General features: G+C 36.6%; 1 protein-coding gene across 1 annotated transcript in view; it reads left to right on the forward strand.

Annotated features, from left to right (window-relative positions):
• CFAP47 (cilia and flagella associated protein 47) overlaps positions 1-26,536 on the forward strand; it is a 362,418-nt gene that overhangs the window by 167,080 nt on the left and 168,802 nt on the right. The window contains exons 47-49 of the mRNA XM_062577000.1: positions 13,786-13,982; positions 17,404-17,547; positions 18,589-18,762. Of these exons, the coding sequence (XP_062432984.1) occupies positions 13,786-13,982; positions 17,404-17,547; positions 18,589-18,762 (515 nt within the window). The remainder of the gene's footprint in view (positions 1-13,785; positions 13,983-17,403; positions 17,548-18,588; positions 18,763-26,536) is intronic.

The following is a 26,536-nucleotide window of genomic DNA, read 5'->3' on the forward strand; positions in this document are numbered from 1 at the left end:
CATTTTACTGTTTACATGTTGAGGTTTTATACTAACTCCATATCCTATTAAGACATTCAGAGTTGAGTTCTGTAATTTAACTAACGGTAATAAAAATTTCATTACATTTTATGGTCTTAATCATCCCAGAATAGTGGGACACGGGTGGAATTTAAAAGTTTGAGGGATAGGATTCCTTTGTACTCCATGCAAAGGATTAACTAAGAGCATAATTCTGTTTCAAAATGTGACTCTGAAAAATTATGAAATAGATTTCTATCTTAATAGTTTTTGAACCAGCTAGATTCACTGAATAAGTAGAAAGTTGTTTTGGTCTTGGAAAAGTGAGAGGTAATTTAAATATTAGACTGAAAGCTTTTCTTTCATTTTTGACACCTATAATGATGCTTCCAGTGGGGAATAGCTGTATTTGCTGGGTTTTTTGTGTAGTGAAAAACTTTTGGATGTGCTGGCTTACTTCTGTGATAAAGAAGGACATTAATCCTCAGAAAAAAAAAATCAGTGTATTATTTCCCTTATTGTCTATTCAGAAATCAGTATCCCTGTTCACTCAGAAATTGGTATCCCTGTTTGCTTCTTAATTGTGGTTGGAAGATTCACTGATACCTGGAGTCTGCTTGACAGAAGAACATGGAGATAGACAGGGCTTCAAGCTCACTTGACAAATGAGGCCTTTAGGGCTCAGGATACTATATAAAGAAACATGATTTAGATTTTCGTCAATGGATTTTGACAACCGCTTATATGACTGTCAGTGTTGAGGCTAATCACTGTCTTTGCTGTCTTTTTGTGAGGCTCAGAAGATACTCATTCTCTGCAGCCAGTATTAGATCTGGTGTTGGCAGTGCCCATTTCTCATCATCTCATCAGTGGCCCTGGGAGGGGAAGACATTGTCTTCTTTTAATTTTAACTCTGTGTCCTTGACTTGTCTCATTCAATGACAGAAGGAGTTTGTCCTCCTGGTGGCATTCTCTGCTCTCCTTCTGAAGGTGAAAACACAAACACACAAACAAAAACTCTGAATAAAGAGAGATTTTATGACCCAGATTGTAACTTGATAAGCATCCATCTCCCTTACATATTCTGTGCGCTGTGAGGATACCACCATTTAAACATATGAAAAATTTCCTGTGTTTTGTGAAGATGCACATTTTGTAGCTTTTTAGTTTAGTTGCCAGGGTCACTGAAATATTCTTTACAGTGTATTTGTATGTTTATGATTTTTATTTTTGTATAGATTTGTCTAGAAGAGGTTTCTTGTCATGCTGTCATGCAGTCTTAATTTATAGAACTGTATCTGTATAAAAGAACATGCTGTTCTTGTAAGTAAGGAGGATGTTTGACAAGTCAGAGATGTTATAATTTTGTCCATCTTTAATAGTGTTGGTAAGCTTTTTATCTGCTGTACATTTGCTGCTCTTGTCCAGCAACACAACACCAATTATTGTATGGAAAGAAGGAAATGACTATGGATTTTTGGGTATAAAACTGAAACAACTTCCCCTCCCCCCATGTTTGTCTTTCACACAGTGAAGGAAAATGGCAAACTATAGATAGAATAAAATAATACTGATTTGAAGATTTTTGGTCTATTTATGCAAAGCAGAAATGTGTCAGAAAAGTTAAAAGAATCTAGGATTGCATGTTGTTTGTTAAAGCCTATCTTTCAATTTTACATAATTTTACAGGTACTGGATTTTATAAAAAATTAGGATCTTTTTAAGTGTTTGCATAAAGTTGTGCTTCAAATAATGTCAGGTTTAAATTTTTATTCAGAAGACCATCATTAGAGATCTTCTTGTTAAGCTGAAGATGTTACATCCAAGAATATTTAACTAAGCAATTGTATGTCTCTTCTCCCTTAACTCTTAGAACGTGTTGAAAATTAATGAGATGTTAATACCAACTGGGATCTTTCAGATGACTCAACAAAGGACTCTCATGCATGGCTGAGTTTATGCATTTATGAGTTATGCATTACTCTTTTATGCATTGCTGAGTAAAAAATGCGTGCTAGAACAGCTAGGAGAAAAAAAAAATAAGAGTGGAGTAAAGTCTGGATTAGGACTATATCAGAATATCTATTGATTTTAAAAATCATTTTTCATAGACTAAATCTGAAAAGCTAAGGATTCATGTTTCTGGTGTTCTCTCTATGTTTGTTCCAAATACAGACGCAATGTTAAGGAGTAAATAAAAGAAAATTGTATTGTTGCTGATCATCAGGGAAAGTACATCCTGATTGTGCCTTTGAGGAGCTGAAGATTATGGGAACTCTGCAGACACTGCGGATGTTTCTAGGGGAACTCCATTGAAATCAGTTCTTTTTCCAGTCCTATTCACTGTGCATTGGTGATCTAAAAGAAAATATAAAAATATGCTATTGCTTGGAAAATGTGGAAAAACAGCCTGGTAATGAAGGATCAGCTTTTACTAGGCAGAATGGTTGCTCTGCAGTTGAGTTCCCTTGAACAGTGTGGTTTTTACAGAAAATAATGACATGCATCTAAGATGAAATAACATAAGCAGGTTCACAGGGAAGGATGGGCTTTATTTACAAAGTGATGTCTCTGAAAGAGACTTCAAGAACTTCTTTGCCTAGCAGTGTAGCACTTAAATCCCCGTGTGATTTAAAGCTTTCAGCCTTATTTCTCACTCTGTATTTTTCAGACTTCAGCTCTCGGTCACTATATTTCATTAAGGGATTGTCTGGAAATTTTTGAAAAACAAGGATCCTTGAACGTACAGCTGGAAAAACACAGTGCAAGTGTTGAGAAGTGCTATTACAGTTTAATGAAAGGGAGATTATTACAGGAACATCATGTCTGGTTCTAGCTTCTATAGTTCACAAAGCAGGTTGCAAATTAGCAATGGTTCAGGGAAGAGCTATAGTAATTATTTCATGGTCTTGAAAGCTTATATAAATAGTTTGATCTCTGAGGGAAAGAGACCATGTTCAAGTTACCTGTAAGTACTTAAAAAGGGAGAAAATGTCTGACTGAAGTTGTTATGTAGAAATCTCTGTTTTTTCTATGTGACAGAAAGATGTGTAATGAAACAATTTGATAGCTGTATGCTGATGTATGAGGGTTACTAAGTACTGACACAACCTTAAGGGAAGTAACAATCTTTCTATCATATAGTCTTACAAAAAATTGTGGATGTTTTCTTAAGATAAAACACTTCTGTGCCAACTGTCAGGCTAGGGGCTTAATTTAAGAATTGTTTAGTGAAATTCGTACATTAAGAAAAATATGCAATACTATGCCTTTCGGCATTAAAACAAAGATATGATCAAATCATATTAGCAGAGTAAGGAGAATAAAATACTTGAAAGTTAGATATACATGAAAATAAATGGAAACAGTACAATTCTAGATAGGTTTTTCTGAGAGCTGTATAAAGGTGAGGTGAAACTGAAATAAATGAAGACTTTAAAATCAAAGCAAAATTGAAAATTAATTAAATGATTAAGAAAAGGAGAGGAATTTTTACTCTGGAAGATGAAAGCTTTTTACCAGATTTGTGAGTACTCATAAATTCTTTACAATCAAGTTTAGCAAAAATTTGAGACCATAATTTTACTACACACAAAATTTGGAAAATAAAATTCAGACATACATGGAGTTTTCTCTGTTGAAGTAGAGAAAGCATTCTAGAGATAAGTTGGAGTAGTGAATTAAAGAATACAAAACCTATTGCTACTAGTGACTATAACTAAAATGTTGCTTGGTTATCCAATTTTAAAAACAGATGATCAATGAGCATTTTATTCAGCAGGTAGAGTGCCTCATGTATTTACATGTTCAGGGTTACTAAAGTATCCCAGTGTTTCAAAAGAAGGATTTTTGGTTTGATTGGCTTTTTTTTTTTTTTTTGTTCAGATTCTTTGTTGTTTGCAATCTATTGCCTTGGAAGGATTTAACATAGCTCACTTTACTATTGGCAAAAATCTATTGGTAATACCCTTGAAGTAGAAATATTTTTAAAAAAGAAAAGATACGGAAGTAAATGATTGATAGTAGTTAATCTGCAAAAGCAATTCAGCAGCATATCAGTACTTTCTATTACACATTCTAGTAATAAGCAAATATTTTTGCCTTGTCAGTAATGATAAATTTGTGTAATTCTTAAAAATAACTATTAAGATTTTAGTTTTCAAATGGACCTAAGTAAGTATATCCTGATAAAACACTTAATCAAGCTCAATGCTGTTTTTATAAGCATGTATGTTGGTGAATTTTTCTACGGCAAATGTGCACCAAGAATGCTTTAGTTCTGTTGTATGGTGTAGTCTCTTTCCCAATTTATAAAGGTAGACGTAAAACCTCAGGCAGGAAAATAAAACTAAAAAAAGGTTGACTGCAATACGGTACTATTTCAGCATTAAAATTGTCCAGGAAGAGATAGAAATGCGCAATGCACTTACAATGAAAAATTGTTCTTAAAATGAAAGACTTGTTCCCCACCTTGCTATTTAATTTAGATTCATTGTTTGACAATGTTGGCTGCTTGCTGTTACCCTCTAGCTCCCTCCCCCTCCCTTCCCCTCAACATGAACTGATGAAAAAGCTTTCTCTGCAGAACTACCAAGAAGTGTTAGGAGTTGTTTACTTTCCTGATAGTCATTCTTACAGTTAATTTATTCAGCTCGTTGTGGCTTCCTCTGGGAAAATATCAGACTTATTTTAAAATAGCATCTGGTTTACTTTTTTTTCTTTCTTATTTTAAAGGAAACTCTTTCCTTATGTAATTTTGGATTATAAAAAGAACGGAACATGTATTCTCATGTACTACAGAAATTGTACTATACTGCATTGCTAAATCTTTTTGGCACAATTTGCCATTAAGGCTTCATTACTAATTTTGCATTGACTTACTATTTTGTAGTATATGGTATAAAAAAGTTAGTCTTTGATTCTTTCAATGTATCATTGCTTAGAAATTCAATGCACTTCTTTGTGTTAGTTCTGAATGCTCGTCTTTGATTGTAGGGAATTTTGGTTAATCTTCCTTCTTTTGCTTTCTGTTAGCTACTTTTTTAATACCTTATCTTAGCTGATTCCCCTTTCCAGTCATGAAGAATCACTTTTTTAGTGAAATTTATAAAATTTTGGGCATATGTTTTTGAAAGATATTAGCTTTGTACTTACTGTGATTTTAGATTCAGTGTCTTTGAATTATAACTCTGGTTTTCTCAGTTTGAAACTTCATAAGGAAGCTAGTCCTTTCCAGTAGGGGACTGGATAACTTAAGAAAGCACTCTAGCTTTACTACCTTTCTTAAATTATATTAACCAAACTTGTTCTTACTTGAATGCTTTTCAGTTGTCCATTAGCATAGTGAGAGTGTGTAACCTCTTTGTTTGTAAGTCTTTTGAAAATATTCTTAGGAAATACTGAAGAGCCATTCTTATTAAAAAAAAAAATTCATGAAACAAAACAAACCTCAAATCTCAAAGCATTGGGGGAAAGTCTTTGTTCTATTGTACTGTAGTAGTGCACGACTCTTAACAAACTTCTGAATTTTTGATACATGAATATGACTGCTGAATATTTGTGATAAGACTTAGAAAAAAATTCACTGCTGTTTGCATTTTTAAATCAGTAAAAAAAACCTGCTTTCATCCTATTATTTATTTATTTATTTATTTATTGCTGTGCAGAATCTTCCTTTTCTGGTTGATCAAGTATATTTAGCTTAGAGTTGTGAAAACAGTTAGTAGGTTTTTAGAAACTCTTTCACAAATCTGTATCCAGGTAAAGCTGGAGAGCTGCTTTGCAGTCCTGGGAGTCCTGGTGAACAAGTTGAACATGGGCCAGCAATGTACCCTTGTGGCCAAGAAGGCTAATGGTATCCTAGTCTGCATTAGACAGAGCCTTGCCCATGGGTTGAGGGAGAGGATCCTTCCCCTCTACTGCGAGACACATCTGGAGTGCTGGGTCCAGGTCTGGATTCAAGAAAGACATGGACGTACTGGAATGAATCTAGTGAAAGACCACAAAGATGATTAAGGGACTGGAGCATTACTCATAGGAGGAGAGGCTGAGAGAGCTGGGACTGTTCACCCTGGGGAAGAGAAGGCTCTAGGGGATCCTTATCAGTATGTATAAATGGCTGACGGGGTGGGAGTGTAAAGAGGATGGGGCCAGACTCTTCTCAGTGAAGCCCAGTGACAGGGTAAGAGGCAATGGGTACAAACTGAAACACAGGAAATTTCGTTCAAACACAAAAAACCTCTTTTTTTTTTTACTCTGAGAGTGGTTCAACCCTGGAAGAGGCTGCCCAGAGAGCTTGTGGAGTCTCCCTCCTTGGAGATATTCAAAACCCACCTGGACAGGGCTGCTGTCCACAGGTATCCATGAGCTTGTCCGTTTAAAACATCGAAACCTAAAATATTTTCATGATGATCTTTAATTGCAAAGTGAGTCGCTGACATGCTCTTCTTGCCCGGGAGCCATAAACTGACCTTGGCAGTTGCGCACACAACACTCCCTCCATTCACACCAGTAATTTTAACTCTTTGCGCTACAGATTGCACACTCAGCTTGTCAGCATTTTGTTGTATTAGTATTGAAATTTATGCTCCTGTAGCTATTAAAAACTTTACTAGTTGTCCTTGAGGGCCAACTAGAATTAAAATATGTGGGCCATCGTCACTTATCCACTGATAAGCCTCCACTTGCCAGATGGCAGGCCCAATTGCCGCCCGGACATTACTTGTTTTTCGACCATGTGCCTTGCAATTCCTCCTGAGGAGGGACGAAGGGGTTGTTTCATTTTCTGGGAATTGGCAGCACAGGTACCAGAGGAGTCAAAATACATCCTCTCCCTTCACCTTTATCTTGTTTCTGGAATCCTTCAATTAGACTCAAAATGATGCTGGTAGGCTGACCTTGAATTGCAGTTCTGGAAATGCCTGGGGCTAATGTTTTTCTCCATAATTCACTTCTGTGTTCTTGAGATTCTGTTTGCAGGTTTTTAGATTTATTTTCCTTTAATTTAGCTTACTTTCCCTGTTTCAGATTTCACTTTATGATCTCCTCTCTGGGGCTTTGGGTATGGGTTTTTCACTGGTATATTTTCCCAAATGATCTCATGGCTGTGGATAACTAGGCTGTGCAGTAATTCTGCCCATGTAAGGAGGTGCCTGCGGAGGTTGCCATCACCTTGTATTTCATTATGTTCTATGTCCATTTGGATTTCATCCTATTTCAACCCAACTAGGTAGGTTTTAAGAGCTGCAGGGGCTCCTCTAATTAGCAGTCTTAATGTCGCAAGATCTATTGTAGCGGATAGTGGGGAACTACTAGGTCCTGGTTCATGCATGGCTTGTAGGCAGGTGGCTTTTGTGATGGCTACAGTGAGTTTGCTTAAAGATTTAATGGGGATTGTGGAAGGTTCACCTTGTTCCTAATATCTGTTCCGCCAGCCCAATAAGCTACTTGGCTGGTGATTGAGTGAGGGGTATTTGTGGGACCGTGTCCTAGATTTAAGAGAACTCCCAGACCCCAGCAGCCATTTGCTTTGTCCTCACTCAGCATTATTTGGTCGCCACCACCTAAGCATATGCGCCACAAGTATTCAGTTTCAGTTCCACCCGGGTTTCTGCTGTCTCTCTCTTGTAAATTTGTTAATTGCAACAGATCCCAAGGGATGGGTCACCTAATGTGCTGCAGAGCACCACCCTGAGGTCCTTCAGTTCCTTCTGCTTTAGTAATGGGTCTAGCTTCATATTCAGAAGGGTTTGGGTGGGGACAAAGGATCATCTTATTCTTCTGATCCACTATTATTAGAATTACCCCAAATGTTTCCATTCCAGTCTTCAGGGGGACAGTATTAATTTTCTGATCTGTAGTATATCAAGGGAATGGGGAACCTGCATAAGCATCATCTCAATCTTTTCTCCTAATCCGTGTCTCTATCTCTTTTTCTTTTCCTCCTGTATCTTTTTTTGCAGCTGTTCAGTTTTCAAAGATAGTAACAATTCAGCTGCCTTTCTACCTTCTATTTCTTCCTCCAGGTCCTGCTCTTTTCTTTTTCTATTCTCACTTTCTTGCCATGCAGCTTCTAAACAGGTACTTAGCATTTTACAGATAACTCCTTTTCCTTTTCCATCCTTTGTGTGGCTTCTACATACTTTTAAGTGTTCCTCAATAGCATTCCAATTATACCAATTGCCACGAGCCCATTCCTCTGAGAAATGGGGACTCAGATTCACTCCATGCCTCTGTAAATAATCATCAGTGATACCACTTGCCATCCTGCTGACTATGCCAGTTGTCACAGGCAAGTGTGGAGGAGTGCAGAGGGATGCCTGCCTGGGGAGGGAAGGGGAGAGGAGGACGAGGAACTTCACTCATAAAAGAGAAGCAATGAAGCAGTGAAGCAAAGATATATATTTATTGTGGTAAAATAGTGATTTGACAAAGCCCAATCATAAATAAGACAGTGATCTAATGAGGGTTGATGGCGAGGTTCACTTGATTATTTACTGTATGGAGGAGGACAGGGTCAGATAAATGTTAAGGAGGCCCTCCCACTGAGTCATGAGACTCAGGACGGATCCCTCCAAAACTCCCTGCAGAAGACTGGGGGTGCACCTGGATCCGATCCCAACCTCACGCCTGGTCAATGGTTTATGTCCAAGAGTTCTGTGCATAGTTAATAGGGAGACCCTCCTGCTGAGTCACGAGTTTCAGGCTTGACCCCCTTGCTTTCTAAACTCCTCCACAGAGGAGCCAGGGTGCGGCTGAGTACAGTCCCAGACTTGGTCAACAGTTTATGTTGAAAGATTATGTGTGTACCATCAGAGATGCAATTTAGCTAAGTTTGCAAAGTTTAGCATGCTGTTAGTCACTTACTCAGGATCTGTCACAGGAAAGGAATCTGTCAACCTCAAGGAGTAACCTTGAGAGGCATCCCTGCTCAGGAGGCGATTCTGTGGTGCAGCTAGCTGCTGGGCAAGAGAGCTCAATGGGCCCTCGGTTGCCTTCTGCTGTTTATGGGGATGGTTGACTCCTATTCATATTTGCATATTAGATGGAGTTTTATTTGGTGTATGTTCCGTTAGCCCTCGTCCAAGTGCTGTTGACCTTTTTTCTTGGTTTTCACTTGACATTTTTCTGCATAAGGGTTAAAAGTACATTTTCAGAATCTTGAATTATTCCCTGATCGTTGGTATTTGTATAATTATTAGTTGAATTCTTTTAGTGACAAATGATATCAGATTTTGGATTTAAATGATAAAAAAATGATTTACACTCATTGAAAGGCATTTTTTTTGCTTTTTTTGTTTTTTATTTTAAGCATAGTATCTTCCTGCGCTGAAACCTTAATTCAACAAATCATACACAGAGATAGACAAAATTTCAAAACATCACTCACTAAGGATAAAAATGACTGGTCACTTTTTCAAAACTAGGTGATCTGATTTTCAAGTTCAGATGAGTACATTTGAAGATATACTAGCAGAAACCAGAAGAGTCCAGACTCTTCAGTGTGGTTTATTTAACCTTATAGGCATCTATACCTGTAAATTCACTCGTTATGTTGATGTAACCAGGTATCTGTGACACATATGCAGTGTCTGAGGTTGAATAAAGTTCTGTGTGAAATTTATGAGCAGCTTTAAGCTGCTGAATGGATGTTGCTATCATTGTTGAGTAGCATCTAATAGAATGTGCAAGTATTTGACTAACTACTGAAGGCAGGTAGTTTCCTACCTTTATATATAATGCCAACATTGTATGGAAGAACAGAACTTCCGTTTTTCTCATTTTCCTTCTGAAATTTGTAATAAGGTTAAATAGCGATTACTCCACAAAGTGTCATTATTACTAAACTCAAGTTTGTGCTTTCCCCTAAGTTTTAATGTCACAAGAAGTTTCTTTGAAAAGGTACTATTTGTTAGCTGATACAGCTGTTGAGCATTAAGTTTACAATTCAGGTCAGGCTGACCAAAACTGGTGAGTTGAAATTTTTAAGAGCAGGAAGCATGATCTTTATCAATTCCAGATGGTGATCAGACTGTCTTTCATGCTAACTGGATGGTTCAAGGTGTCAGATGGTTGCTACAGAACATGACCAACACCTACATGCTGCAAGCTTTCTAAGAATGTGTGGTCATGTTACACACTGAAAGTTTTTTGTTTTGCACATGCCACTATTTTGACAAGTGTCTGCCAACTATCCTCAACTGAGATTCAAAATCAAGTATATGTTTTCCATAGGTATTTTCCAACAAAAACCTATAAAATTAAACTTCTCGTAACATGCTGTAATTCCTGCTTTCAAAAGCTCTTAGTATATAGGACATTTGATCAAGATATGAGTGGTGAAATTTCATTGCACTTCTCAGCACAAGAATGTTCAAATTAATATTTCTTCTCTACCCAAAGAATTTCCTAGTTGTCAAACAACAGACTGTCATGGGAAGAGTTCTTTGCTTCACATGTTGAAATGAGAGAACGTGACACTGGTGATCAGTGCCCAAATTAAAAATAAAGGCAGCCATGGCTCCACGCTTCAAAAGTTGTTTGCCTATTTTATGTGAAATCTTCTCCCATCAAATGACAAATATCCTAACTAGGGAAACTGTAACAGCAACCTGTGTTGTTCTGCCTGACTTTTCACTGTCAGAGTGATGCTTGCAGTCACATTCCTTTCTGTAGATGCAGACTCTGCTTCCTTTTACATGGAAATAACGTAACTGCGGCTGCCTGTTGCTCACTATTTCTACTTTTGCCTCAGTACTTGGCCTTGTTAGGCCAGCTGTGACCCCATGGATTATTTTCATTAAATCTTTGAATTAATTCCTAGTCTAATCTTTGCTTAACATTGTATGAGACTCTGAAAGAAGAAAACATACTAAGTTGAGAAACCTTTAAGCTTAATTACTTTTTGGCATTTAAAATTAGCATGAAAAAGCATTTTGCAGAAAAAACTTCAACCTTCATATATAATTCACAGGCAAGTGGTTTCTACAGTCATTTTGGTTTGGAGAATCTGTCTCACTTCAGAAACTATGTTTTATTGGATTATCATATTAAATAAATAGGATTAAGTTACTTGCTTTCCTTTATGTTGATCATAATTGATCATAATTTTTCAATTATTCAGCTGACCTATTCCTCAGTGTAAACTTTTTTATATAAAATAAACAAGTATTTTAATAAAAGTAACGGCAAACTAAACATTATAAATATCAAATGGGTTGAGTAGGAAGAGGGATTTTTTGTTTTTAATTTTGTAAAGGAGGCAACTCAGAAAAGCCACACTGGGTCAGATCAAAGTGCATTTAGTTGACTACCCTATCCTCAATTTCTTCTTAATAAACATACCTAGTCCTCTCACTGAGGTACAAGCTTGCAGATTCACAATATCACATGCCAAGGAACAGTACTAGTGGGCATGAACAACATTTTCCTTTTGTTTGCTTTAAACTTTGTTGCTACTAGCCACAGTAGACAGAATAAATGATCATTATCCGTGATCTGCATACTTGTCTTCATTTTATAGGCCTCTATCATATTCCTCCTCTGTTGTTCTATTGTATGAAGTAAACATGGCTCTTATATCTTTGAGGGTAAAGCACAGGCATCAGGATTTTCTCTGTTGATCTTCAATAGAAATAATTTAGGTAAGTAAACAGTTGCCTGGCCAAATATGCCTTTGAAAAGTACCGGACACAGGAGTCAGTGGGGATGAAGAGTGAGTCAAGTAATCATCCTAGCTACCCAAGCCATTTCAGTCTTCTCACATGAAGGGCCATATCAGCCAGTGAAATAGATCATTGTTGCTACTGATAAGTATTGGCTGTTTAAAATATTTCAGTTTTTAAAAGCTCAACTGTTTTGCTTCCTCATAAAAATAAAAGGATCCTTTAATCAACGCTACTATTAATTCTTTTTCAAAAATATCACAAATCAATATCATTTGCAAAGTATTGCATTAATAATTTCTGTTTCCATTGACTACAAGACCCTAAAACTCATCTTATTACTGTAGAAATATTTTGGAGCTTCCACTACACTGTATTGTCTTTCTTCAAATACTTGATTATCACCTACTTTATCTTTTAATGCAAATATTTAAAATTTATACCTAAAAATTTATGTATATATTTTTTTTCAAAATCCTAAAATTATTCTTGTAGACAGATAAAATTAGGTGCTGTATTCATGAACAGGGGAATAGAAAGGACAGTTTCATGCCTTGCGTAACTGATAAACTCAAGTTACTTTTGTGGAATGTAGCTGATGGGGATAATAACTTGGTGACACGATAGAGAGAGGTAATAATTCAAAAAATTACCAGGCTATTAATCTTGTCTTTAAGAGAGAACAAACTAATTTATTTCAGAGTGGTTAAATCTGAGGTGCAATTTATAATCTTTTTGATAACTTAGTAGTGTTGAAAGATTAATAATATCATTCTGTATCATTCATCTCTTGAACTTGAGCTGTTCTTGTGAAATAACCAAAATACGGATGACATAAGTCAACAAGAAAGCTTCAGCTTGCTATTCATTTGCGGAGAGGTGAGAACGGAAAACATAAGGAATATGACTTAGTGAAAGACAGTGAGCAGCATTGCAAACATTGATTGCACTTTCAAAATTCAATAGTTTTCACTAAAGATATTACAATAGTTTGAGTCCAGTTGTCATATCATCACAAAATAAACCATAGTAGAGAAGATGGGAAATTGATAAAATTTGCCAGACTGTTACCTCAGGGAATGATGGTTTGTTCTGAGTTTTATCTGTAAGATTCTGTTGCATCATTACATTGTCTCTGACTTTCCTCATTATCTTTTCCAGTTAAGGGCTTTCTTCACTGGTTTCTAGTCCTGGAAAACACTGTGAAGAAATGGTTTTAGGTAAACATAGAACTACAGCAAAGTTGTTACAGTTGCAGTCTTTGTTTAGTTTTTCTTTCACATTCCTTAAAGACTCATGAGTGACTAGGGCTAGAGAAGTCTCTTCATGGCCAGTCCCTGATGTTCCTCAGCTGCCTTCCCTTCTCCTTTGCAAAGTGGGTCCCACAAGGGCTAGGGGAATGCGTGGTGATATTGTGAAACCATCTGGTCCTTTTTGTGAGCAAGAGCAAAGAAAAAATCTGAAGCAGGCTTGATAGACCTGGCTCTGTCCAAATGGGGACAGCATTTGTATTGCTTCTTCCTTACTCTAGAGATTCTCTGCATGCTGTGAATTGGGCAAATGAGACTCTTCATGGTCCTGTTGGAGAGCTCTAGCATTTTAGGAAACTCGGACTTCAAATGAAGCATTGGATATCTGAAAAAGCTAATGAGAAGATCTCATGAAAACTACTGAACTTAATGGAATTTCAGTTATTGTTGCGGCTGCTATTGGGAAATACACTGTATTATCTCAGATGTCTCTCACACTAAACTGTTGGAAAAAATGTTCAATAGCAACTACTATATGTTTTTGATATTTGCAGAAATTCACACAAAAGCAAACCTTTCTACTTTATAGAGTAATCAATCATTTAAAATGCTTCTCTCTCTACACTTGAAAACAATACAAAATGTTTGGAGCTTACATATACTTTTTTTTTTTTTTTTTTTTTTTTTTTTTTAAGGAGAATAAAATTTTGGCTACACTTATGTGATAATGCTCCTAAACTTCCAGTGTTTTATATTGTTGAATATGCTGATAGACAATCTATTACAGTTCATAGGAGCTCTTGCTAGATTCTGCATGTAAATTCAACGTTTCTGAGTTGTTTTACATCATTCATTTTTTTTTCCTTTTTTAGAAAAAAGTGCTGCAGTTGAGCTTCCTATAAGATTTGTTCCTCAATATGCTGGTCGCTACTGCTGTCAGATTCTTCTGAAGTCCTCCTGTGATTTTCGAGTCTATATGATTGAATGTGTAGTGAATACAGACCATGCTGAAGCTGAACTTGAATTTCTATCTCCAGCTTATCAGGCAGTGATTCAGGACATTCCAATAGTAAGTTTGCTTTACTATTAGAACCTAAATGAAGATTCAGGATTTTTAAAAACTGGAGTCTTGATTAGTGCTGTTCAGATTTACAATTGTAAAATCCACAAGTGTGTGTAAATACTGACTTCAGAATTATAACCCCAAATCCATATTGGACATAATATAAAGTTTGTTGGGAAAAGTAGTCCTTGGCAGTTCTTAGAGTAGATTATTACTTCCATGGCATTATTTCTAATGGTTCATTTCTATGCTGAGAATTGCTATCCTGCTACTTAATGATATGGTAGCACAGTGAGAGTGAAAAAAGAGCTGTGTAATATGAGGAACAAACATATTATTTTTGAAAAAGGAGAGATGAAACTGAAGACCAAAATAAAAGAATTAGATTATATTGTGATATTTTTTTCAAAAATGAACTCAAAATTACAAGATATAGCAAGCATAGACAGTATATCATATATATTTTTATCATCTCTATTTTGTATTTGAAACTTTTCACAGAGGAGAAAGAAGACCAGGGAATGAAGTTGGGGTGTAGGTTGGAATATCATCTCCCTCAGAGAAGTATGGCTCAAAATTTAGAGTATTGCAGATTTAAAAGAAAAAAAAATGAAGAAGTTAAAGGGAAGGACTGTAAGTTGCAAGAGAAAGGGTGAAAACTTCTTTAAGAAATAAAAATGATAAAACTGTTTCTTGAGACTTGATGTAGGGGGTATATGTGCTTGATGCCACCTTTTTATATTAGAAAGCAAAGAATATTAGTGAGTGGTTTTACAGAAAAGTTATTCTGAGATTTGGTAAGTGAAAGAGTAGGGGCAGATCCAAATATGGAGACTTACTGTCTGGGGAAGGATCATTTTGTAGATGCTCAGTGAAATACGGAAAGTAGACAAGGAACTAGTTCATTGTATAGGAAAAAAAACAGTAATGAAAATTAGTAAAAAAAAAAAAAGAATTAGAATACTATCTTTTCTTAGGCATATCTTTTAATATATTCATCTATATTTATTGTTTCTTTGAACCTAGTATTTAGAGGTCAAAGCACTTTACAGACACTAGCAAATTACCTCTTGCAACATCTGTGTGACAGGTGAAACATTTTGTATGTAGAACAAGCAAAATGATCAAGTCCTTTGCTTAAAGCTGCACAGTTAGTTCGAGAATGAGAGTGAGACTTCAAACCCTTCTGAATATCAAATATGTGACCATTTCTTGGTATCAGAGTTAAGGCTGAACATTCTAAGTTTCTGCAGTTTTCCCAAGAGTGTGATGATTGTTCCATCACTTACTTGCAGCCTCTCCAGTGAATGAGATTTAAGTCCTATGGATGTCAGCCCTATTATGGACCTTGAATTTAATCAACTTCCATCCTCTGAAGTAATTTTAAGTCCCTTAACATTAATTGTTTCTTATCAACATGAACTGACTTTGGATAAGACTTTGTATTAAGCAGAGATCCTGTAAGAAAGAGATGATCAAGTTATTAAAACTGTTTGCCAGGAGGCAAACAGGAAGAGGAAACAAGGAAGAGGAATTAGAGTCTATCAAATATTACTTTTTGATTTCTAACGTTTAGTGCTTAACCTTAATATCTTTCTTTGATACATGTTTTTGGATGAATTCTTGCTATATTAGAAGGATTTATTACGGAGAATTTCAAAGTGACTGTATTTGTCAGCTATTCCTCTCTCCAGCTGTCAAGTTTGTGTGTTCAAGATTAAGCAGATATTTTTATGCTGCATGTTGGTGTAAACATCCCTAGCATGGATAAAGGAAACATCTGATACCAGTGGCACTAGAAATTATTGTAAATACAAAAAAACCCCCAAAAAACAAAAAAACAAATTTTGACTATCCTCCTCTTTGCCATACCAAAGAACACACAGTGATAAGTCTTACCTCTACCTCCCTTTTAAAAAAATAGTTTAACAAGGGGTAATGATCTGCCAATTTTAAAATTATTTAAACTGTTTTTTAAAAGGATAATGTTTTTCTAAATGTTATGAGGGAAAAAAGCATGAGAAGAAAAATAATCTTAATCCTTTTTCACCCTTTCCCTTTGTCTTCAGCATGTGAATATCAGGGATTTTTGAAAATTGTTTTCTACCACAGGTGTTGCAACTGTTATTGCAGAATTGGAGACCACAGTGATAGGATTATTTGGAAAAAGTGAGGTGCTGCACATTTTTCAAAGCAAGCATTTGTGTTCAACTACTAGGCAATCTGCCTGTTAACAATTAAGAATTAAACATCAATCATATATATTAATAAAACCTTAAATATATGACAGTGCAGATCTCATGCCACATTATTAGATCTGATGACCAGAGCTGGTGATGGTTCTTAGTTTCTGAGGTTGAGCTAGCTGGGCTTGAGAGCCTTTCAAAGAAGGAAGCCAGAATCAGTGAGTGTCATCTATATTCCCCAAAATCTGTTGTTGGGGAGTTTGGACTAGATGATCTCCAGAGGTCCCTTCCAACCTTACTGATTCTATGATTCTGTGATCTCTGGTATCTGTATATATTTTTACATGGGTCAAGATCATTCTGGTTCGAAGAATTGCTTCTGGTTTTCATAGGTCAGAGCAATCTTCCCAGGTTTGTTCAGACAAGTGTTATGTCTTGGATGCCAGTTTGTTCTGGCTTTTTCAGATGGGTGTTACCTTTTTGCAGACTGGATGTTGGTCATCCGATTTCTTCAAATATTAGGGGGCTGAATAGCTGTATCTTGGTTTTACTATGCAACCCTCAGGCAGATATGACAAAATACCTCACTTTCTACCTTGTGTCAGAGTCTTGTGCTACGTTTGGAAGCAAGGCAAATACATTTTATAAATAGGCTTTCACAGCACTCAGGACAGCCATTCTATGAAAAAGATTATTCTCTTGAAAGACCATTTCTGAAAAAAACTGTAAATACAGTACTTTTTTGGGGGACTGTGTCCTTAATTACTTGATCAGCACAACTGATCAAATAGTACACTCAATGGCCAAGTGCAGCAATATGTGCAAGTATATCAACCATATCAACACTTCAAAGAGATACTCTAGGTTTTTCTGCAGATTGGAAAAAAGAAGAGAATTTTGGCAAGCATTAAATAGCTCGATGCAGATACTAGTAAATGTTTATAATGACACTTGGAAAATCCCATTGACTGTATCATGCATATACTCTGCTAGAGAGCCTTCTTGCTGACAGCATTGGTAATGAAAGTATTGCTACTAGTAACTCTTGCTGTCAGGAATAGCAGATTTACGATTAGTTTAATTTATTTTTAAAATACACTTATTTTCCCAGAAGCTACTCTGAACAAGTACTTTAAACTGAATTCTGTGCTCTGATTAGATGGTAGCTGCAGGTGAAAGCTGAAATGAATGTTAAGAGCTTTAAAAGTATAATCTAATTTACATCTTTACTTTGATTTCAGAGTAATATGTCTAAGCAGGACTGGAAACTTGAGGCAATTCTGGAAGGAGAGAGTTTTTATGGCCCTCCTGTAATATATGTGAGTCCAGGTGAAACAGCTTGGTATCCTCTCATGTTCAAACCTATTGCTGAGTGCATAACAATGGTAAGAGAGAAATTAATTTCAACATTTAAAAGGAATGCTTCCATTGATAGAACTTGCATCTGTCTTCAAACTATGGAAGTGCTTAAGCAGTTACTAGCATTAAGCATCTGATAAGAGTTTTTCTGAATTAGTCAGAAATGGAAAGATTCCTAATAACAGGTGAAAATAAGAAGAGCCTGCCTTTTCAAAAGCTAAGTTTTAATTTGAATACTTATATTGAATTGTGTTTTGTTGTCTAAGTCATGAAGTAGTAGTACTGGGTATTTCTCATTGTATACATACATCACAAGTGAATTTTGGTGATGAATTTTGATTATTTCATAAAATAATTTGTTACAAGATAGCCACTAACTACAAGCTACTTTTGCCATTAGAGTAATCACTATTCTGAATACTAAAATGAAGAGCAGAGCAAAGATTATGACATCTTTAGCAAGAAGCAGTGTACATATTTTTGCTTGTATGCTAGAAGAGCAATTTAGCTTGTAGGATGCTGTTCATCCTACAAATGGATGCAAATGTGAATTGCAAAGACAAAAAAAAAATATTATGTGAGACATTAATAACCCATCTACATGCATTACCAACCAAATATAATGTAGTTTAGAAATCCACTATTATAAAGCTATTAAAAGCATGAAGCCCTGAATCCTTTAGTGACTAATAATAATGAAGAACATTTTAGTTAAAGTACAGATAAAAATGATTGAGTAAAATTATTTTTTATACAAGGATGTATGAGAATGTATTTTCTTGGACATTATATTTGTTTTCCAGGTATAAGCCAAGAAGCTTAGAAGTATGATGGCTTTATATCATTAACTACATAACTTAGAAGAAAAAAAAGGCATTTCTTTCTTTAGTGTTCTTCAGTTTAGCAGAAAAGCTTACATATGAACTAGGAAAGTCAACAGGAACACTTTCCTGAAAGCTTGCTTTTGTTGCTTAGATTTAACTCCTTTAATAGATTAAAGTAGTTGCTTTGGCAGTCAGACAACACTTCTACAGTGCTGAAACTTTTTTCTTCTTTCTTTGACACAGGGAAGGCTTGTTCTACGAAATTCTACAAATGGCACGGAAAATATCTTTAGCCTTAAGGGAATAGGGAAGAAACCCCTGGCACTGGATCATGTTGTGATAGATTGCCAAGTGAGACAGGTCACTCAAAAAGTATTAAGGGTGCCCAATTATACAAAGAAGAAGTTGACATACAAGGTAAATTTATGCAATAGCATGACAACTATTCTTCTGTCCAATGGCCTACAAATTGTGTATTACAATAACTGATATTATTTTCATTGCTGATATATTATTTAAATCCATGTATTCATGAGAAACTAGTAGTTTAATGTAATTGGAAATGCATGTAGTAAGGAAGTCTGTGACACAGTGTGTTTTACTGTATCTTCCTTGACAAAAAAAAGTGTTTTTTTAGCCTGATTACTAAGGGGAAAAGACTTCTACAATTACACTGTCTGTTCATTTGCAAATCTTTCCTCCCTCCCTTCCACACAAGATTTGAAACCAGTGGCCAGTTTAATCAGTTTTGAAATCAGAGAAAAACGGCTTGAAAATACAATGTTCCTAATAACTTCTTAAAACATTGGTTTATTACAGGAAAAGGACAAAAATTATTATCCCGTTAAGTGAAAGACTGCAGCATGAACTAACTACATACCTGTTCCTTACGGCTTGCTGGCCTAGCAAGGCAGCACTCACATTTCTTGGGACAAACTGTAACAGTTGGTGTCTTCTGCTTGGCTGTTGCTCACGGGAGGTTGGAGCAAACTGGGCATAGTCTGTGTGTTTGCTGGTGGGAAAGAAAATTTCAAGGAAATAATTTAAAGGTTTTTGAAGGGCAATAAAGGACATTTCTGGGGAGAAGCAGGAGGTGTTGACATAATTGTGATTTAGGTAGAGGGACATAAAATACAAATTCTTAGGAAAAATATCTTTGTTAGTTCCCCTGCTCAGGAAAATCTTTATACTATTAAATGAAATCCTTTGTATTTTTTCAGTTATTTTCATTACATAGATTTTATAACAGTATTTACCCAAATACATTTTCCTATTTAAAGCCCTGTTGTATCACTCTAATTCTCCTGCATAATTTTCCTCCATTTATCTTATCAGTGTGTTTAATTTGAAGCTCAGAAACTTATTTCAGTAGTTTCCTCATCTTCTTTATGCATGTGTAAGACCCCATATCACATGCCAGCAGAGAGGGACAATGTACATTAGAGCAAAAAGACACTGCTTCTGAGCTGAAGAGAAGAGCTGCTAGCAAGAACACCTTGGATCTCAGTCAGCAAAAGCTATTTTGGGAACTGTATTACAGCATTTAAATCTAGAGTGGATAGATGCTAGGTACTGTATCTGCATAGCATTTTCTAGGAGGACTCAATCTGTAAGAAAAAGAGGAATCTACTCTAAGAATGGTCAATATGCATTTTTGAACTGAGGTTTTATTTTTATTTTTTCTAGTTATTCTTGATGGATTGGAAAAGAGGAAAATATAGGTTAAATATAGATTATAGATAAAATCTGACTAGTTAATTAGTGTGGAGCTGTGAAATGAGTGTCATAGCATCAGTAGCAAGAGGGCCTCACTTTGTTTTGTACAGCTGTAGAGAGAAATCATGTAAATACCAGCAGCACTCTCTTATTAGTCTGATGGTAATTTATGTCAGTGCAAAATCCTTTCTTACACTCATGCTAAACTTCCATTTTTCATTACTAGAAGACTGTTTACATTTAATAAATGTTGTATAAGAATTTGGTATAGAATGGCCTGGCTGTACGCTCTTACTTGACTCACTGTTAAAGACCCCAAAAGAAAGTAAGAAATGGACTTTTTTTTCTGCAACAGCAGCTTTGACATTTTTCTTTTCAACAATTTGAGCTTTTTAGATGTGAATGCATTTACATTCCTAATGCATTTGTACTTTTATCTCTGAAAGAACTGAATGTTTTTGAAAGTTGGAACAGAACAATTTCCTCTGCTTTTTGTATGAACTCAGTATTTTTGTGCCATTGAAATTGAAAGGCACTCAAATATCAAGCTTAAAAATGAATGCATAAAAAGTATTCACTATATGTCTTTTCCAGAAATATTACATTGAATTGATTTGTGGCAGTAGTAAATGTTTCAGGGTGAACTGGTTATTAAACTTCTTAGACCTCCTTGAGTGTGTTTTCTGGTACCATCCCTCCGACACACACACACACCTCTCTTCTCCTTCACCTCCTCCTCCTGTCCTCCCCCTATGACTTGACAGTCCAACCATTTGTAATCCAAAAATCAGGGAAGGGGGCTCCTGTTTCACATAAAATTTAACTTTTGAGATCTAGCTTTGTTTGGCATGTATGTAGAATCATAGAATCAGTGAGATTGGAAGGGACCTCTGGAGATCGTCTAGTCCAACCTCCCCGCTCAGCAGGGTCACCTAGAGCATGTTAGACAGGGTTGCATCCAGGCGGGCTTTGAATATCTCCAGAGGAAGAGACTCCACAACCTCTGTGGGCAACCTGGTCCAGTGCTCTGTCACTCTCACAGGGAAGAAATTCCCCCTCACGCTCAGGCGGAACTTCCTGTGCTTCAATTTCTGCCCATTGCCTCTTGTCCTGTCAATTGCGACAACTGAAAAGAGTTTGTCCCTGTCCCCTTGACACCCTCCCTTCAGGTACTTGTACACATTGATAAGATCCCCCCTCAGTCTTCTCTTCCCCAGGCTGAAGAGGCCCAGCTCTTGCAGCCGTTCCTCCTAGGCAGATGCTCCAGCCCTCTGATCATCTTTGTAGCCCTACGCTGGACTCTCTCCAGGAGCTCCATGTCTCTCTTGTCCTGGGGAGCCCAGAACTGGACACAGTACTTGAGATGAGGCCTCCCCAGGGCTGAGGAGAGGGGCAGGATCACCTCCACCTGCTGTCAACATTCTTCCCAATGCAGCCCAGGATACCATTGGCCTTCCTGGCCACAAGGGCATATTGCTGGCTCATGGTCAACTTGTCATCTACCAGCACTCCCAGGTCTTTCTCTGCAGAGCTGCTTTCCAGCAGGTCAGCCCCCAGCTTGTCCTGGTGCCTAGTGTTATTTTTTCCTAGGTGCAGGACTCTGCCCTTGCTCTTGTTGAACCTCATGAGGTTCCTGTCTGCCCAGCTCTCCAGCCTGCCCAGGTCTCTCTGAATGGCAGCACAGCCCTCAGGTGTGTCAGCCACTCCTCCCAGCTTGGTATCCTCGGAGGAGGCACTCTGTCCCCTAAATCCAGGTCACTGATGAAGAAGTTGAACAGGATGGGACCCAGTACTGAGCCCTGGGGGACACCACTAGACATAGGCCTTCAACTAGACTCCACACCACTGATGACGACCCTCTGAGCTCTGCCTTTCAGCCAGTTCTCAATCCACCTCACTGTCCACTCGTCTAACACACACTTCCAGAGCTTCTCTAGGAGGATGTTATGGGAGACAGTGTCTTGCTGAAGTCAAGGTATACAACGTCCCCTGCTCTGCCCTCATCTACCCAGCCAGTCGTTCCATCATAGAAGGCTATCAGCTTGGTTAAGCAGGATTTCCTCATGGTGAATCCATGCTGGCTGCTCCTCATCCCCTTCTTTTCCTCTGTATGTCTGGAGATGACATCCAGAAGGAGCTGCTCCATCACCTTTCCAGGGATGGAGGTGAGGCTGACTGGCCTGTAGTTGCCTGGGTCCTTCTTCTTGCCCTTCTTGAAGACTGGAGTGACACAGCTTTCTTCCAGTCCTCAGGCACCTCTCCAGTTCTGTAGGACTTTTCAAATATGATGGAGAGCAGCCTGGCAACAACATCTGCCAGCTCCCTCAGTATCTGTGGGTGCATCCCATCCAGGCCCATGGATCTGTGGATATCTAGCCTGCCCAGAAGGTCTCTAATCCTTTCCTCCTCAATCAAAGGAAAGTCTTCCCTTCTCCAGACTTTCTCCCTCACGTGCAGGCTCTGGGATTCCTGGGGGCTGCCCTTAGCAGTGAAGACTGAAGCAAAGAAGGCATTCAGTAATTCTGCCTTCTCTGTATCCCTTGTCACCAGGGCCCCCGCCCCATTCAGTCGCGGGCCCACATTTTCCCTAGTCCTCTTGCTGCTGATGTATTTGAAGAAGCCCTTCCTGTTGTCCTTAATGCCCCTTGCCAGATTCAGTTCTGTTGGACAGTGATTATCTTCATTATTGAACTGGTTGGTTTATTTCCCCTTTACACCCCCCTTTATAGAATGTATCCACTAGACATGGTAGATTCTCATAGATAAACTGAGACATACATGATATTTTTTAAAAATATAGATAGTTCATTCCCTGCAATAAGAAAGCTTGAATGATATAAGATGAATGATGTAAGAATGATCTAAGATGTGCCAGCAGCTTACAAATGTAGTAATTTTCAAGCATGTCCATAAAGAATTTGCTGCACAAAAAATACTTAACAATTGATAATTTAGGTAAATTAGTAATTAGATAGTTTTGTCTTTGAGGGGTAAAATAACATCAGCATTTTCATAACTGATTATGTTAAACTATTAATTTAATAAAAAGTCATCTCATTTAAAATTTAATTACACTGTGTAGATTCTACCATGTTTCTGAGTAATCGCTGTGTATATCTGATATCTTCAAACAAAACATAGATACTATTGCAAAGGTGGCTATTAAAAATATAATTTAAGTCTAGGAGCAGGAAGAGGGAAATAATTCTTTCTTTTCCTCAAGTAAGAAAGCACTCTTCCCTCTGAATAATGCTTTTGCCATATATAACATACAGTGAATGCCCATATCTGGAGCAGGAGTACATGCAGTTTGATTGTCTGTGCAACCACTAATGTGTATTAAGAGAGTCACGGAGGGAATAAATGCCTGTGGCATTCAGTGGAGGTCACATGCTTAACTCCCTCATTCTACCTGTGAAAATGCCAAGGAAAACGCTTTCTGTACTCACAAAGTTTTCCATGATTATTAAGAAGAAAATATTCATAAATTTTCTTTAAAAATGTGAATGATCTTGTGAACTGTTTTCTGCTCGTTGGTGTGTAAACCAAATGTGAATGATCTTGTGAACTGTTTTCTACTCGTTGGTGTGTAAACCTTAAGGAAATACTAGGGGTTATTGCAACAAATAGACTTTCCCATGATTAACTTGCCCCTGGGTCTGAAGAATACTCACAACAAAATTCATAAAGAATTTACACACATTTATGTCAGGCAGAGAGCACATCCTTATCTGACACTAAATTAATTTAAGGTTAGTGACTGCAATGTAAGTGGATTTTAATGACTGTAGAATTAAATTCAAATTATCTACAAGAGTAGGAAGTGTAAAGTAGTTCTATACAATCTATTCTGTCAGTCTGATGACAATTTTTTATACTATTTTATTTTGATTTTTATATAGAACTGTATCTGCAGGATATAAATAATTGACTGGTGTGTTGATGGCTGTATCTGAAGATACCTTTGATATCAACTTTAGCTATAAAAGTCCCTAATTCTTTCAAGACTTGACTTTGCAGTAAAAATAAAACACTGTAAAACTGTTTTTCTCTGTGCTGTTCAAAACAGATGTCATTCAAGTAAACTCTCAAGAGGAATCTCAAGGCTCAGTTCAATTGCCTTTCGGGTATTAGGTTATATATACAAACTGTTAGTCATTTCTGAAAATAATGTAGGATAAATATACAGTCCAGAACTATAAAAAACCCTTTCCTTCAATGCCTTATTCTCTCTCTCCTTTTTATATCCATTCTATATTTTCTCAACCATGTCAGTAAAAGAATGATATTAAAGTTGGATATTTGCAACAAATGTCTCAAAATAATGAAATTATACAGCAAAAGTTTACTGAGGGGCTTCCTTGTTCAAGTTTTATCTTATTTGATTTTGTATGTGAGCTTTCCTGAGAATAAACTCCACGTCACTCTACTAACCCAATTGCTGAAGATCTCATACTCTCATCAAGTTTGTATTCTTTAACCACCGTGAGTAAATCTGTATACTCCATAATGACTCTAATTAATCTGTCCTCCTAACTTCAGTAACAGGCTTTGCAGCGTAGGAATTATTTTTCACAGCAATAGTGAATGGTACAAAAAGTAGATGGCCTACAGAGTGCAGTAATAACTGTAGTTGTTGGCAATTTTTGTGGCTACTAGTTAGGTAATTGTTTGATCAGGTAGAAGTGGGTTAAGGTCTTAATTATTAAGGTCTTAATTATTTCTTGAGATGAGTTCATCATCTTGGCAGCTGGCCTGGCTGTTTTATGGATCTGGATTATGTAGCCTTCCTCATCGTGCAGAACTGCAGATTGCAGTTGAACAGGCAAGAATTTTGGGGGGAATTACCTCGTGCAGTACAATGCTGTTTATTTTGGTTTCGTTACATGCTAGTGGCACTAAGAGTGGTTGCAAGATCTACATGTGTTCCTAATAATCCAGGGACTTGTGAAGTATGCACTGACAGGAAGATACGGGAAAGTAGTGGGGTTTTCTCCTGAAGTATCTGTCAATTTTGAGACAGTACTGACAAAAATCTGGCTTAGTAAATTCATCAGTGTGTGTCTGTCCCTCAGTTCTGGCCCAGCAACAGGGAACATTATGTTTTTAACAGGTAGCACCTCTCACCATTTTTAAATGGACCTGAGAACTAATTATTAATTAATAATTATTGAACATATTTCTGTCTAGCTTGGTGATACTGGTGTGGAAAGATACAGTGAAATTTAAGTGTATTTGACTAAATTCTGTACATCTATTCATGGCTTTGGCTTGAAGTGACAACTGACTTTTTTTTAAGTTAAGCTTATTTAGTTATTCAACTCTTAAAAAAAAGTACTATAATTTTGAACATTGGTTTTCCATTCCTATTTCTTTTAAATAAGCATATTAAAGCTCTGTAAAATGAGTTTTTAAATTTATGACTGATATAAGTTAGCTAAAAATTCTAATATTTTATAAATCTGCTCCATTTATTCTTTATGGTTGTGCATAAATAATGCTTGGCGGTATAAGATGATGGAGAACACTGTCATTGAAAAATGGAGTCCTTGGAGGTATATTAATTTGAGAAAATTTTCAGCAGGGTCACAACGATAATTTTAACTTACATTTCAGTTTCATTCTGGTATTTCACAATTCTTCTTTCTGAGTGGTAGTAAAATGATCTAACATATGTTGCGTGGGTTTGGGGAGATTTGCAGTTACTGTAAGCCAGCATTTCTTCAGTGAATTAGTTGAAATATTAGGGCAACTTGAACAGCTTTACTCTTTCATAATTATGCTACAGATTTTCTTTATAACAAAACCTATAAAAATAAAGCATCTATTTTCCTTAATGAATTTGAAAGGGTGATAACAGTATGTGGAGTCAGGCTTTAATACAAAGTATTTTTTAAAAGTTTTGTTCCACTTCATTTTTATTTGCTACTTCTTTATCAGATTTTTTAAACATGAGTAGTACCAAAGTATTTTATTGGCATCAATACAGTGTCATATTACTGAGCAAGTGAATTAACTATTTTCATGCAAAATTTAAGTCAGATGTTTTTACCTTGATCTTAAGAAGCAAAAGATAATTTAATGTAGTAGTCCATCAAATTCTTTTTTTCCTGGGTTTTCTGAGTTAACCTGTGCATTGCAGTGGAACTTGGGCTTGTGCGTTCTTCTAAAATATTTCATATATTAAAAGTTTTAATTTGCTGTTTATTTGTTAAATTATTTCCAAAGTTATTTGAAGTATATATTAATGAAAAAGACCTTTTTTTCTCTGCCTATATATCTGTGTAAGTGTTGAAAATTCATACATAAACTCTGTGAAGAATGAATTCATTGTATTTTCTTAAAGATAGTAGATTTGCTAGGAAACAGGGGAGAAGATCAAACCAAAAGTTTTTCCTTTCCCTGTTTATTTATGCAGCTAAAAACTGTTTCACACACTGGTTCATCTGATGTAGTTTCTGATGGTTATGTTCAG

The sequence above is a fragment of the Rhea pennata genome, chromosome 1, assembly GCF_028389875.1.
Source record: "Rhea pennata isolate bPtePen1 chromosome 1, bPtePen1.pri, whole genome shotgun sequence".
NCBI lineage: Eukaryota > Metazoa > Chordata > Aves > Rheiformes > Rheidae > Rhea > Rhea pennata.